The 14,589-nt window shown below is 40.5% G+C and overlaps 1 protein-coding gene across 1 annotated transcript in view; it reads left to right on the top strand.

Moving 5' to 3' along the window:
* The first annotated feature begins 1,440 nt into the window (after positions 1–1,440).
* Positions 1,441–14,589, top strand: part of LOC137968769 (myeloid differentiation primary response protein MyD88-like) — a 19,015-nt gene continuing 5,866 nt past the window's right edge. The window contains exons 1-6 of the mRNA XM_068815260.1: positions 1,441–2,064; positions 6,656–6,754; positions 7,432–7,516; positions 8,524–8,873; positions 11,608–11,658; positions 12,436–12,471. Of these exons, the coding sequence (XP_068671361.1) occupies positions 1,782–2,064; positions 6,656–6,754; positions 7,432–7,516; positions 8,524–8,873; positions 11,608–11,658; positions 12,436–12,471 (904 nt within the window). The 5' untranslated portion in view covers positions 1,441–1,781. The remainder of the gene's footprint in view (positions 2,065–6,655; positions 6,755–7,431; positions 7,517–8,523; positions 8,874–11,607; positions 11,659–12,435; positions 12,472–14,589) is intronic.

Genomic DNA, 14,589 nt, shown 5'->3' with positions numbered 1-14,589 from the left:
ACGGTGGCCAATTTACATGATCAACTCCGTTGATAAAACCCAATTTTTGTATACTACTTCCCCACCGACGCAGCACCACAGTTTCTTTAGAAGCTACCCCTTCATTGTTTACAAAATTCTGTCGCTTATAAAACTCGATCCTTTCAAGATACAGGTTTCAAACATCTATAACTGAAATCGCTTAACTGTCTAGTTTTCAATGATACCACATTCAAGGTTGTGCCATATACGAAACCGTGTTAAATCCTTTTTTAAGGAGAAAGCTATATTTAACATACGTGCTTTGCAATTCACTTGAATCCGTTAACACGGGTTCAAAAATTTTTATCGGACGCTTGATTCAAGTTTTCCTTTCATGTTTGGTACTGTTATAGAGTTCTATCTGTCTACTTTATCACCATATAAGAATTAAGTCATCATATTTTAATCCCGCAAAGGAAACCGAGAATGCGTTTATTAAAGTCAGAGAGATCGTACTTATCGACTATAGTCCAGATAGTCTTCCATTTGCCATTCTGTACAAAATCCTGTCGGTTACATAACTCGTTCCTTCCAAGATACAGGTTTCAAAACATAACTTAGTCATTGTAATCGCTTAACTCTGTAGTCAACAAGTCACGTTCGTCCACAAAATGTATATACCCGTTTGTCTCAACATCCTCCGCCATTTTTGTTTGATGGTAAATCGCGAACGAAGGGAATCATTGCGTTCGAAATCGCTCACCTGTCAACATTGGTAGAAATGGAGACATGTGATTGGCTATCAGTTAACCCTCGTAGGAAAACCGGATTTCGCAGGAGATTAAAAATAACTTAAGAGGGCTTACGATGGGAATAGGGCCAGTATGAGGGTTACTTCTCTTACCTTCATAATCTCTTGGTGTTGAGCAATCTTTTCTTCCTCCTTTGACGTCACGGTCGCTCGCCATTGTTTTCACCGGAAGTGGAATTTCAGTAGAAAATGAGGATATTCTTAGTAAACTAAGCCGAACTGAGCAAAACGCACGCAAAATTCGTTTTCCTCGCCACTTTTTACGTAGGGCAACCGGAACTTGTATTTTTGGGTTTACGTGCCCTTTAACACTCCTTTCAACAAACTTGAATTCCGCACAATCTTTTCTTCCTCCTGTGACGTCACGGTCGCTCGCTATTGTTTTCACCGGAAGTGGAATTTCAGTAGAAAATGAGGATATTCTTAGTAAACTAAGCCGAACAGAGCAAAACGCACGCAAAATTCGTTTTCCTCGCCACTTTTTACGTAGGGCAACCGGAACTTGTATTTTTGGGTTTACGTGCCCTTTAACACTCCTTTCAACAAACTTGAATTCCGCACAATCACCGATAGCAGGAAAGCCCAAATTTCGTTATGTGAAAGAAGAATAATCAAGAAATCATCGGACATATTTGTTTTTGGTCGTATTTTACTTAACGATGAAATATGACATCATGCTCGAAAAAGTCGTGGACTAAGGACTTAGCGGACCAAGGACACCCAGAAAGACACCATACAGTACAGTACCCAGGGTTCTCTCTTCCTGCCACGGACAAGAATAAGACAAGTTTCAGTTCAGTTCTGTTGGGGAACAGACGGTCCGTGGTACGGACATACGTAACGTATTTTAAACATTTTAGAACAAGTTTTGCTTCTTATCTGGGTATATTTGCCACCTTCGCAACTGAATTCAACACCCACGCAAGAGCAGGTCTTATTAAGAGGAACATCAGCGAGACTTCTGCGATGTAAATGGTTTTCGAGATCATCCTCAAAGACGGAGCGAGGAATGATGAGTCACATTCTAGTGAGCGATCTAAGTTTTGAGGCCCATCAGCTGATGGATGAATATCTTCGACCAGGAAACTCTGGAAGGGATTGGAAGACGCTAGCGGACAAGATGGGGTATCCACATCAGAAAATACTCTACTTTGAAAGCTTGACAAAACACGGGCCTGTCTTCCATTTGATAGAAGATTATGAGAGGAAAGGAAAAACGGTATCAGAGCTTGTATCTCTTTTGGAAGAGATGGAGCGTAGAGATCTGATTGAAGATCTTCAAACCCACATAGGTAAGGTTAACTGCAATTTAAAGTATAGTATTATAGGCATGCAAATCGCGGCAAAGTTTTGAGGAAAATGAGTAATTCAGGTTTGCATGCCTTCATTCTGCTTTCAAGAGCAAAGTATTGTTGTTTTGAATCAAAGTTGGGGAATTGGTTATAAAATGGAATTAATTTCTATAACTTCCGCTTCTCTCGTGTAATCATAAGTTGTTGAGCCTCATTCCACACAGGATTTCGGTTTGAGGAAAAGATGATAATGTTGCCCTTGTGAGGATTTTTTTTCCATGGGAGAGGAGAGAGAGTGATAGGAAGAGGGTCTTTGTTTCAGTTAAACACAGGTAAACTTGAACAAATTTGAGCCCCTCATAGCGTTTTTTTGGAAGAAGAGAACATGGCTAATTTGAAATGGGAAATCGGAACAAAGGCAAAATATCTTAGGAAACGAGGGAGCATAAAGCAATTTTAGGGATCAAAAAGCTGAGACAAGTTTGGAAGTTGTTACATGTTCTTTGACATAATTGAGCTGTCAAAAGAGTAATTCAATCGCATCTTTTCCCAAATGATGTACTTGTAGAAAAACATGAAACGGAAGTAATTTTCATGCCCCATCCCCTCCCCCCCCCCCCCCCCAACTAGGAGGACCTCAAATTTGAAACTAAGCTGAGACTTCATGATGATAAGTTCATAATGGTTATTTGCAACCATACACAACAATAAAGGAATTTGAATTGTCATTTCTAGCTTTAGCCTGCATAGCTGGCGATATTGCTGGCGGGGTCAGGCATAAGCGGCAAAGCATGCGGAGGGGCGCTGTAAAGTACCGCTTGCACGAAAACTTATGTTTTTTGGATGCCGCCCACTTTGAATCCAGTTACGAACAGCCAATCAGAGTACAGCTGTAATGCACAACCAAGTTGCATAATTTCAAGTGTCAATATTTGGGTGCAAAACATATTAGCAGCATGCACAGAAAATGGGAAGATTAGAGATACATGTAGTAAACACAGATGTTAACTTGGAAAGCATGTAAAAGGTAGCTACACCAAATAAGCAAGTAAAATGAGGAAGACTGTCAAGTAAATCCACGAATGATTGCTGTAGATTATGTGCATGCAATCTGAAATTGCAATTCGGAGAGAGAGCTTTTGATATACTTTCTTCGATGGTCGACATGTGTTATTGATTTTCCTTCACAGAAGGGACCAACTTGACAGAGGTTTTATGTAACATTTGATTGAGGTGTTCTTGTTATTACCCAATCAGAAATTTGTGTTAGCTCAGTAACCAAGATTCACCCTCCCCATTCATCCATTCACTAAATTAAAAAAATATGGGGTAATACTGTTCCAAACATAACCACCCTGAAATCAAAGGTTAAATTTAAGTATGAAACAAAAAAGTTCATTCCAGACAATCCAGTGAGAAGACTTTGCCTTTGAGCTCTGCACTTAGGTGATTTAGGTACCATGCATAAATTCCTTAAAGACACAAATTTGAAGCGATAATGGGTGAAATTTGTTCAATTGAATAGAGCCGATTTCGTAGAGCCGTCGGTACATTCTGTTATTTGTAGCAACCATTTTTCTCCCGACTGTTATGAGAACAGTTACATGGCAGGAATGGGCCTTACAAAGAAGAAGCAACTGCTTCCCGGTGCTGTGCCGACGATTCATGCCCTTCCAGAAACAAAGTCGTTTGAAGTAAAAAAGCGACCCCGGATGGCAGAACGCGAGAAACCGGAAGTGAAAAAAAAACAGAAGTCGCGCTCTTCTGAATTTAGAGGCCAAAAGAGTACGTAGAAAATTTATTGAAATGCAAATCTTCAGATTGACATGAAATAAATTCATTCATTCCCTAAGAAACCCTTTTTTCTTAGTTACTGAAAGATTGCCAGGAAGCCAGTTGTCCGGGAGCCAGTCTGAACAAATGCCTGAAACCGAAACCGGAACTGCCTGATAGTTGTCGAGTCATGAACTTCTTGTTTTTGCTTTATCTTATAACATCAACAGTAACTTCGAATGTGTAGGCGAGTTAACTTTATGTGTAAGCGAATTAACTTCAAACGTGTAGGCGAGTTAACGCTTGCCGTTACGTCCGAGGGTAACTTTTGACGTTTTCAACGGCGGAATGTAGTTAGATCCACGTTTACGGCTGGCCTCAAACTGCTGGGAGTCACGTGACTAGCGCTTGCCGTCACGTTCGAGGGTAAGTTTTGACGTAGTTTTTCACGTAAGTAATTGGTAACCGGTCCCGTCGCCCACAAGTTAACTCGCCTACATCGAAGTCTAGTCACGTGACGTCCAGCAGTTTGAGGTTAGCCGTAAACGTGGATCTGAAGATAGCAGTTTCCAGCACCCATACATCGAGGCAGGTTGACTGAAAACCTGGCTGTTCCAATACACTTCATCTCTGTTTCAGGCTGGTCTTCCACTTCTTGCCACACTTGCGATGCTCGATTTCCATGCAGCAAACGCCCTCATCTGTTGTCGGCATGTGTTGACAAGTTCCACACACGCACCTAAATAATTTCGCATAAAACACCCAAGAAAATTCCGATCCAAAAATTCTTATTGCCACGGTTTAAATGACATGCGTGCTTTGCTAAGTTTTTATCTCAAATGCAAATAAATCACACTGTGAACTAAACAGCAGTCTGTGTTTCCGAGACGATCGGGGTCGCTGTCAACCGGTACGAAGTTGCCTTCTCTGATCGCTTCGCCAAACACTTCGCGGCTCAAATTGATAGGGACGTGGCCTGGAGTCTTGCACATTTTCGGAATCATCCCCATCACTGTCATATAAATTTGAGGCACTTGAGTCGCTCTCTTCTGAGAGAACATCCTCCGAACTACTGGTGCTTGCACGAGCCGCCATTGTTACGGAATGCATGTTGAGCAATCTTTTCTTCCCTCTGTGACGTCACGATCGCTCGCTATTGTTTTCACCGGAAGTGGAATTTCCGTAGAAAATGAGGATATGTGGATATTCTTCGTAAACTAGCTTAAACTAAGCCGAACTGAGCAAAACGCAAGCAAAATTCGTTTTCCTCGCCACTTTTTACGAAGGGGAACCGGAACTTGTATTTTTGGGTTTACATGCCCTTTAACACTCCTGTCAACAAACTTGAATTCCGCACAATCACCGATAACAGGAAAGCCCAAATTTCGTCATGTGAAAGAAGAGTAATCAAGAAATCATCGGACATATTTGTTTTTGGTCTTATTTTACTTAACGATGAAATATGACATCATGTTCGAAAAAGTCGCGGACTAAGGACTTGGCGGACCAAGGCCACCCAGAACACCATACAGTACAGTACCCAGGGTTCTCTTTTCCTGCCACGGACAAGAATAAGACAAGTTTCAGTTCAGTTCTGTTGGGGAACAGACGGTCCGTGGTACGGACATACGTAACGTATTTTAAATATTTTAGAACAAGTTTTGCTTCTTATCTGGGTATATTTGCCACCTTCGCAACTGAATTCAACACCCACGCAAGAGCAGGTCTTAAAAAGAGGAACATCAGCGAGACTTGTGCGATGTAAATGGTTTTCGAGATCATCCTCAAAGACGGAGCGAGGAATGATGAGTCACGTTCTAGTGAGCGATCTAAGTTTTGAGGCCCATCAGCTGATGGATGAATATCTTCGACCAGGAAACTCTGGAAGGGATTGGAAGACGCTAGCGGACAAGATGGTACCCTGGGTGCCAGAGACTTTTCTAGCGCGGTTTCCGGTTTTCAGTCAAGTCTTTATAGTGACCCGCGCGAAAAGCCTCTGGACCAGAGCGCTATTCCTTTGATAGCGTCGAACCAATCGTTAGCTCAGTTAGATCAGTTGGTCCAGATTTTGGACAGGACGGCTGATTGGCTCCGAACGACCACCTGAGGGACAGACGCTACAATTGGTCGACAAGAATAGACCAGCACGTGAAAGAATATTGTTGACATCACGTAAGCGTACTGCCAGAAGTGTTGTGATGGCGGTTTGTGAAAGTTTGGGGAAGGCACTGAAGGAAAGTATAAGCAATGTACTAGAAAGTTTTGACGGTGTAGAGAAGTTAAGTGATGTGCAAACAAGTGGGGTATTTAATTTTATTCAACGCAAGGACGTTCTTGCTGTCTTGCCAACCGGTTCCGGTAAATCGTTGTTGTTTCAGCTTATTCCGGGTCTTTGTTTACGTCTTAACCAAATGGGATACTGCGACTATCCGAAAAGTGCAATTGTGATTGTTGTTTGCCCGTTGAATGCCCTAATCGAATGCCATATGAAGGAGTTACGACAGCGGGGAATTTCATGTACTTGTTTATCCGGAGATGACGTCCATGTGATTGGCATAAATGTAATCCGATAAAAAAGCTCAAAGGTCAACGGGGACGGTAAAAAGCACCGCTCCGTGCCAGAGGTTTTTCTCGCGGCTTCGCCGCTCGTGGCTTCGGCCTACGGCCGAAGCTGTGTCGGCCGTTGGCCGACACCGAAAATTCCCGCCGCACGCGAGAAAAACGTCTGGTGCCCAGGGTAACAAGATGGGGTATCCACATAAGAAAATACTCTACTTTGAAAGCTTGACAAAACACGGGCCTGTCTTCCATTTGATAGAAGATTATGAGAGGAAAGGAAAAACGGTATCAGAGCTTGTATCTCTTTTGGAAGAGATGGAGCGTAGAGATCTGATTGAAGATCTTCAAATCCACATAGGTAAGGTTAACTGCAATTTAAAATATAGTACTAGAGGCATGCAAATCGCGGCAAAGTTTTGAGGAAAATGAGTAATTCAGGTTTGCATGCCTTCATACTGCTTTCAAGAGCAAAGTATTGTTGTTATGAATCAAAGTTGGGGAATTGGTTATAAAATGGAATTAATTTCTATAACTTCCGCTTCTCTCGTGTATTCATAAGTTGTTGAGCCACATTCCACACAGGATTTCCGTTTGAGGAAAAGATGATAATGTTGCCCTTGTGAGGATTTTTTTTCCATGGGAGAGGAGGGAGAGTGATAGGAAGAGGGTCTTTGTTTCAGTTAAACACAGGTAAACTTGAACAAATTTGAGCCCCTCATAGCGTTTTTTTGGAAGAAGAGAACATGGCTAATTTGAAATGGGAAATCGGAACAAAGGCAAAATTTCTTAGGAAACGAGGGAGCATAAAGCAATTTTAGGGATCAAAAGCTCGAGGGTAAGTTTTGACGTAGTTTTTCACGTAAGTAATTGGTAACGGGTCCCGTCGCCCACAAGATCGAAGTCTAGTCACGTGACGTCCAGCAGTTTGAGGTTAGCCGTAAACGTGGATCTGAAGATAGCAGTTTCCAGCACCCATACATCGAGGCAGGTTGACTGAAAACCTGGCTGTTCCAATACACTTCATCTCTGTTTCAGGCTGGTCTTCCACTTCTTGCCACACTTGCGATGCTCGATTTCCATGCAGCAAACGCCTTCATCTGTTGTCGGCATGTGTTGACAAGTTCCACACACGCACCTAAATAATTTCGCATAAAACACCCAAGAAAATTCCGATCCAAAAATTCTTATTGCCACGGTTTAAATGACATGCGTGCTTTGCTAAGTTTTTATCTCAAATGCAAATAAATCACACTGTGAACTAAACAGCAGTCTGTGTTTCCGAGACGATCGGGGTCGCTGTCAACCGGTACGAAGTTGCCTTCTCTGATCGCTTCGCCAAACACTTCGCGGCTCAAATTGATAGGGACGTGGCCCGGAGTCTTGCACATTTTCGGAATCATCCCCATCACTGTCATATAAATTTAAGGCACTTGAGTCGCTCTCTTCTGAGAGAACATCCTCCGAACTACTGGTGCTTGCACGAGCCGCCATTGTTACGGAAAGCATGTTGAGCAATCTTTTCTTCCCTCTGTGACGTCACGATCGCTCGCTATAGTTTTCACCGGAAGTGGAATTTCAGTAGAAAATGAGGATATTCTTCGTAAACTAGCTTAAACTAAGCCGAACTGAGCAAAACGCACGCAAAATTCGTTTTCCTCGCCACTTTTTACGAAGGGAAACCGGAACTTGTATTTTTGGGTTTACATGCCCTTTAACACTCCTGTCAACAAACTTGAATTCCGCACAATCACCGATAGCAGGAAAGCCCAAATTTCGTCATGTAAAAGAAGAGTAATCAAGAAATCATCGGACATATTTGTTTTTGGTCTTATTTTACTTAACGATGAAATATGACATCATGTTCGAAAAAGTCGCGGACTAAGGACTTGGCGGACCAAGGACACCCAGAACACCATACAGTACAGTACCCAGGGTTCTCTCTTCCTCCGACGGACAAGAATGAGACAAGTTTCAGTTTAGTGCTGTTAGGGAACAGACGGTCTGTGGTACGGATGTACCTAACGTATTTTAAATATTTTAGAACAGGTTTTGCTTCTTATCTGGGTATATTTGCCACCTTCGCAACTGAATTCAACACCCACGCAAGAGCAGGTATATATTATAAAGAGGAACATCAGCGAGACTTGTGCGATGTAAATGGTTTTCGAGATCATCCTCAAAGACGGAGCGAGGAATGATGAGTCACGTTCTAGTGAAAGATCTAAGTTTTGAGGCCCATCAGCTGATGGATGAATATCTTCGACCAGAAAATCCTGGAAGGGATTGGAAGACGCTAGCGGACAAGATGGGGTATCCGTATCAGAAAATACTCTACTTTGAAAGCTTGACACATTACGGGCCTGTCTTCCATTTGATAAAAGATTTTGAGGACGGACGAAAAACGGTATCAGAGCTTTTATCTCTTTTGGAAGAGATGGAGCGTAGAGATCTGATTGAAGATCTTCAAATCCACATAGGTAAGGTTAACTGCAATTTAAAGTATAGTACTAGAGGCATGCAAATCGCGGCAAAGTTTTGAGGAAAATGAGTAATTCAGGTTTGCATGCTTTCATACTGCTTTGAAGAGCAAAGAACTTAATCTCAGTAATTGTTGTTTTGAATCAAAGTTGGGGGATTAGTTGTAAAAAGGAATTAATTTCTATAACTTCCGCTTCTCTCGTGTATTCATAAGTTGTTGAGCCACATTCCACAAAGGATTTCGGTTTGAGGAAAAGATGATAATGTTGCCCTGGTGAGGATTTTTTTCCATGGGAGAGGAGAGAGAGTGGTAGGAAGTGGGTCTTTGTTTCAGTTGAAATGATTTAAATTGGAGGGTTACTTGTAGACTGACAAAACACATATACAAAGGTAAACTTGAACGAATTTGAGCCCCTCATAGCTTATTTTTGGAAGAAGCCAACAATTGGCTAATTTGAAATGGGAAATCGGAACAAAGGCAAAATATCTTAGGGAACGAGGAGCATAAAGCAATTTTAGGGATCAAAATGCTGAGACAAGTTTGGAAGTTGTTGCATGTTCTGTGACATAATTGAGCTGTCAAAAGAGTAATTCAATCGCATCTTTTCCCAAATGATGTACTTGTAGAAAAACATGAAACGGAAGTAATTTTCATGCCCCACCCCCCCCCCCCCCGCCCCCCCCAACTAGGAGGACCTCAAATTTGAAACTAAGCTGAGACTTCATGATGATAAGTTCATAATGGTTATATGCAACCATACACAACATTAAAGGAATTTGAATTGTCATTTCTAGCTTTAGCCTGCATAGCTGGCGATATTGCTGGCAGGAGAGGCATAGGCCGCAAAGAGCATGCTGAGTCGGGCTGTAAAATACCGCTTGCACGAAAACTTATGTTTTTTGGATGCTGCCCACTTTGAATCCAGTTACGAATAGCCAATCAGAGTAAAGCTGTAATGCACAACCAAGTTGCATAATTTCAAGTGTCAATATTTGGGTGCAAAACATATTAGCAGCATGCACAGAAAGTGGGAAGATTAGAGATACATGTAGTAAACACAGATGTTAACTTGGAAAGCATGTAAAAGATAGATACACCAAATAAGCAAGTAAAATGAGGAAGACTGTCAAGTAAATCCACGAATGATTGCTGTAGATTATGTGCATGCAATCTGAAATTGCAATTCGGAGAGAGAGCTTTTGATATACTTTCTTCGATGGTCGACATGTGTTATTGATTTTCCTTCACAGAAGGGATCAACTTGAAAGAGGCTTTATGTAACATTTGATTGAGGTGTTCTTGTTATTACCCAATCAGAAATTTCTGTTAGCTCAGTAACCAAGATTCACCCTCCCCATTCATCCATTCACTAAATTAAAAAAATATGGGGTAATACTGTTCCAAACATAACCACCCTGAAATCAAAGGTTAAATTTAAGTATGAAACATAAAAGTTCATTCCAGACAATCCAGTGAGAAGACTTTGCCTTTGAGCTCTGCACTTAGGTGATTTGAAATTATCTGTAGCTTGTAATGTTGTGCTGTTTATGTTCCATTTGTACTGTGTCATTTTAAGTACTGTTATTATGTATCTGTATTGTGTATTTTTTAATTTAAAAAAAGGGGAAAAAACGTTAGAAAACTCTTGGTGTTGTCTTTTGAATCTGGACTGACAGAAGTCTATTGGTGCAATTCTCACAGGATTCCTGAATCAAGGCAAAAAATCGAAAAATGGAATTTTTTTGTCCTGGTTGTCCTGTTGATGTTGAAAGAGAGTCTTTCTGAAACAGAATCATGTGAAATTGAAGCTTACGATCCTTATAAGTTACGTTATGTTGACTGAAATCTATACTTGATAGGAAACAACTACTGGGTGACAAAATTATTATTTGTAATTATATTTACTGCTTCTAAAAAAATTTTTTGGGTAATTTTACTAGGAAACAGCTGAGAATTCATACCCTATCGTCTAATTTCTGCATGAGTTGTGGGAGGCCTCTTCTTGTTTATATGAAGGAGGGCCGCTTGCCAAATGTATTTTTGTTCAGATTCACAAACATGAAATCAGTTCTTTCGAATAACAATTTCAAGTTTTATATTACTTTTTTCTTTTGGCTGGTTTTAAATGTGACAGATACAATATAAATTATTGTGCTTTTTTTTATACAAGCTGAATTGTTGTTTCTAAGGATATGTAGATGAAAATGTTGAATATAAACATCCTAATACAACATTATGAATGCATTGGCTGAACTGGCTGAGCTGTTCTGTTTTTATATATCAGTTATAAGTTGGGTGGCTGTCATATATATACTGTACATATTAGGGAGGGAGGGGGGTTGAGATATAATGCTGGATAAAGCAGGGGGTTATGTAATAATTGTTGCCATTGCTATAGGAGGGGTAAGGTATGAAGGACTTTCCAATCTCTTGCCAACTCCTACCTCCCTCATGCACCAATAAATGAATACCCCCTTACACTGTATGTTGTCTAAATCCTTCTGCCTATCTCATATATGTTTAGTGATAAATGCATGATGGATTGATTGTTTTTCCTTTTAGCTACAAAATGAACCTTAACAGGTTTTTCATCGTAAACAATTATTTTTGTTTTTGCAATCTTCATCAAGTAGAAGTTGTTTTGAAAATGCATATATGTTTACCAGTTTTCTTTATTGGTATTGATACAAATGGAAATTCAAAGAACATTTCAATTCAATTTTCCTCTGCAGACAAAGCCGAAGAGGAGAGAAAGCAAACAGAGGAGATGCAAGGTAGACCTGGTAATTATTGCTTATTTATAATACCTTTAAGAAAAAGAAATTGACTGATTCCCATTTTAGCCAAGAAAGTGAATGTTACCAATGCACTGTAAAACGAGCTTATTTAAGAATCCCAAATTACAGTGGGCAGACCGGCTGCTGTCTTGAAGCACAGCTGATGAGAGGAACGAGTGACTTCTTTACAAAAAAGCTGATGGTCATTATCAGAATTGAACTTGGTATCATTTTGAGTCTGAGTCCTAACTTCTGTGCCATTTAGGTTCAGACTGCATCACCTAACCCATTCACCCCTAAACCGGCCGAAACCGGCCATACTTAGTATTTTACTCTGTCTAATGCCAGACGATTTTACTCGTCAATGGGGAACCCCCGGGAGTCAATGGGTTAAACACTCACTGAAAAACTATGTCCCATTTTAACTGAAAAAGATCTCAAAATCCCCTGATGCCACCTTTGAGAATTTCCTCATATCGGTAGCCAACAGGTGTAAGCCAAATTCAAGTATGCAAATTTTGTTTTTGGCAAACGGCAAATTAATGTGGGTAAGATGTTTGCCCCTTGCTGTAAACCCATGATATGGACTGAGGCAAAAGCAGGTCAGATGTGAAAATGATCATCTGGTGACTGTATTTAAAAAAAAAGGGGGCACGGTAAATGAAGCATGAAAATGTCATTTCAGTAAACAGAACAGTGCATTCGCCAACATCAAATCGACTTAGCCAGCTCTGAGTTTTTTTTTTCCAGGTGGATTTAATAAAGACTTTTTTTTACATTTAGTTTCAGAAGATCCTCAGGCTGTTGTTCCTGCAACATGTAAGCACTTTTCTGAAATTTTAATAATTAAATTATTGATGTACTGAACTGTAAGTCTGGACAGGATCATTGAAAGTAAGCGTAATGTTGATAAACCTTAAGGGGGGTGACACTTAACTACAGAAAGACAATGGTTGCTAAGGAAGCTTTTTAGTCAAAGAGCCCTACAAATAGGTTGCATGGATGATTCTATGAAGTAACTTTTTCAATGGAAATCTGACATCACTTCAATCAGAAGGTCCATGCACAACTAGTCCCAGTCCTTTGCCATGCTTTTCTGTGAAAAACAGGTAAAAGCATTCAGGAGACAGGAACCATCCCATCTTTTTTCGTAAACTGTAGCATGGAATTTCTATTAGGACAAAAAATGGAACTGATATTTGAAAAGTGTATCAAAGGAGGACATCATAATTTTTTTTTTTTTTTGAGAAATAGTTTCTTTTAAAACCCATGCTACAGATTTTGTGATTGAATGTTCTCATACTGTTGCGTTACAGTTGATTTCACATTACTTTTCCGCGCCGCGTTGCCAAGTTCGTTGGGAAGTTGGGTACTAGCTTACGAAGTAGCCAATTACGTGGCGAATTAGACAATCAAATTGCGAACTTCGAATTGAAGTTCGTAACTTCGGCCGCACTAAACTTCGCAATTTCACATCTTTGAATCTTTCTGCAAACGGTAATTTACCTGCGAAGAGATGGCACCTAGTCCTTTTACTAAACAGGGAAAGGCATTGTCTTGTGAGGTCCGTGACATAATCGTAGAAAAGTGGTTAGAGGGTTCCAAACCATTCCAAATAGGGCTGCAGTTAAATTTACCGAGAAAGACAGTTTCAAATATTGTTGATCGATTCGTACGTACAGGAAGCGTTCAACCAGGAATTGGTGGGAACAGGTTACGAACAGCAAGAACGGATGATGTTGTCTTGTACAAGGAGTTTTGTAAACGTCAAAGGTCAAGTATGTATGCTACAGAAGTACAAAAGCAGTTAATCGAAAATCAGGTTGTCTTGCCGGCTAACGTGCCATCTCAAGCTTCGATACGTCGTGTATTGACGAGCGATTTGGGCTACTCGTACAAAAAGATGACAATAGTTCCAAAAGACTTGACGAATATTTAACTGTTTGCAGTGCATGTGATCCTAGGAATATGCACTTCTTTGACGAAACCTCCGTGATTAAAACAACGGGAAATAAAAATTACGGTCACGCACCTGTTGGGCAAAAGGCCGTCGAAATTCAGCGCTATGCATCCAACGAGCTTACACAGTGAACTTACTTCACAGCATTTTTGGAGTTGACCACGTAAACATACTGCCTGGACCTTCAAACGGTTTGGAGTTTCTCAATTTCTTCGCCGAGGCGTTGCAAGAACAGGACATTTTTGGAAACTCTTTGCTTAAACAAGGGGACCTAGTCATAATGGACAATTGTGGTTTCCATCACGCTCGTCACGTAGAACCTCTGTTGCGAACTATGCTTGGCTTGAGTGGAGTTGATTTAGTATTTCAGCCTCCATACCGTCCAGTCTACAATACATGTGAGCACTGCTTTAGGTTTTTGAAGAGCTGGCTGCCCAAGAACTCATAACTTGCCGAACATCACACTGAAGTGGCAATTTATGATGCATTAAGCAGAATAACCCCGAGGATGTAAAGAAATTTCTTCGGGCACTGTGGCTACATTGACTAATACTAATAAACTACTTAAAGGGGCTAGGTCACGCTATTTTAGGTAATTTTGTTTCATTTTGTTAATTATGAGCTCTAAACGTCAAATTGGCCGAGCAAGAGTCTTTCATTTGCAAAATCACGGCCACATAACAACTGAGAATGATTTTCCAGCTTTGTAAATGACATTTTGATATAGATTGATATAAATTTGAAAAAAGGTGGGCTGACGTTTTTCAAATTTACCCAAATTCAATCCACTTCAATCCTCTCCAGTTTTGTCCATCCATGACCCTTCTTGGCTTCCCCGTGTTTTGTTAGAGTTCTTCTATAGTTTTGCACAGTTATTTTGATATTTTAGTTAATTCTATGACCATTCGATCAGTGCTGAAATTGCCTAAACTTGCGTGACCTAGCCCCTTTAATGACTGATTTATTATACACTTATT

The sequence above is a fragment of the Montipora foliosa genome, chromosome 8 (assembly GCF_036669935.1).
Source record: "Montipora foliosa isolate CH-2021 chromosome 8, ASM3666993v2, whole genome shotgun sequence".
Lineage (NCBI taxonomy): Eukaryota > Metazoa > Cnidaria > Anthozoa > Scleractinia > Acroporidae > Montipora > Montipora foliosa.
Note: the sequence above shows the minus strand (reverse complement) of the source record. Positions and strands in the feature narration are given on the sequence as shown.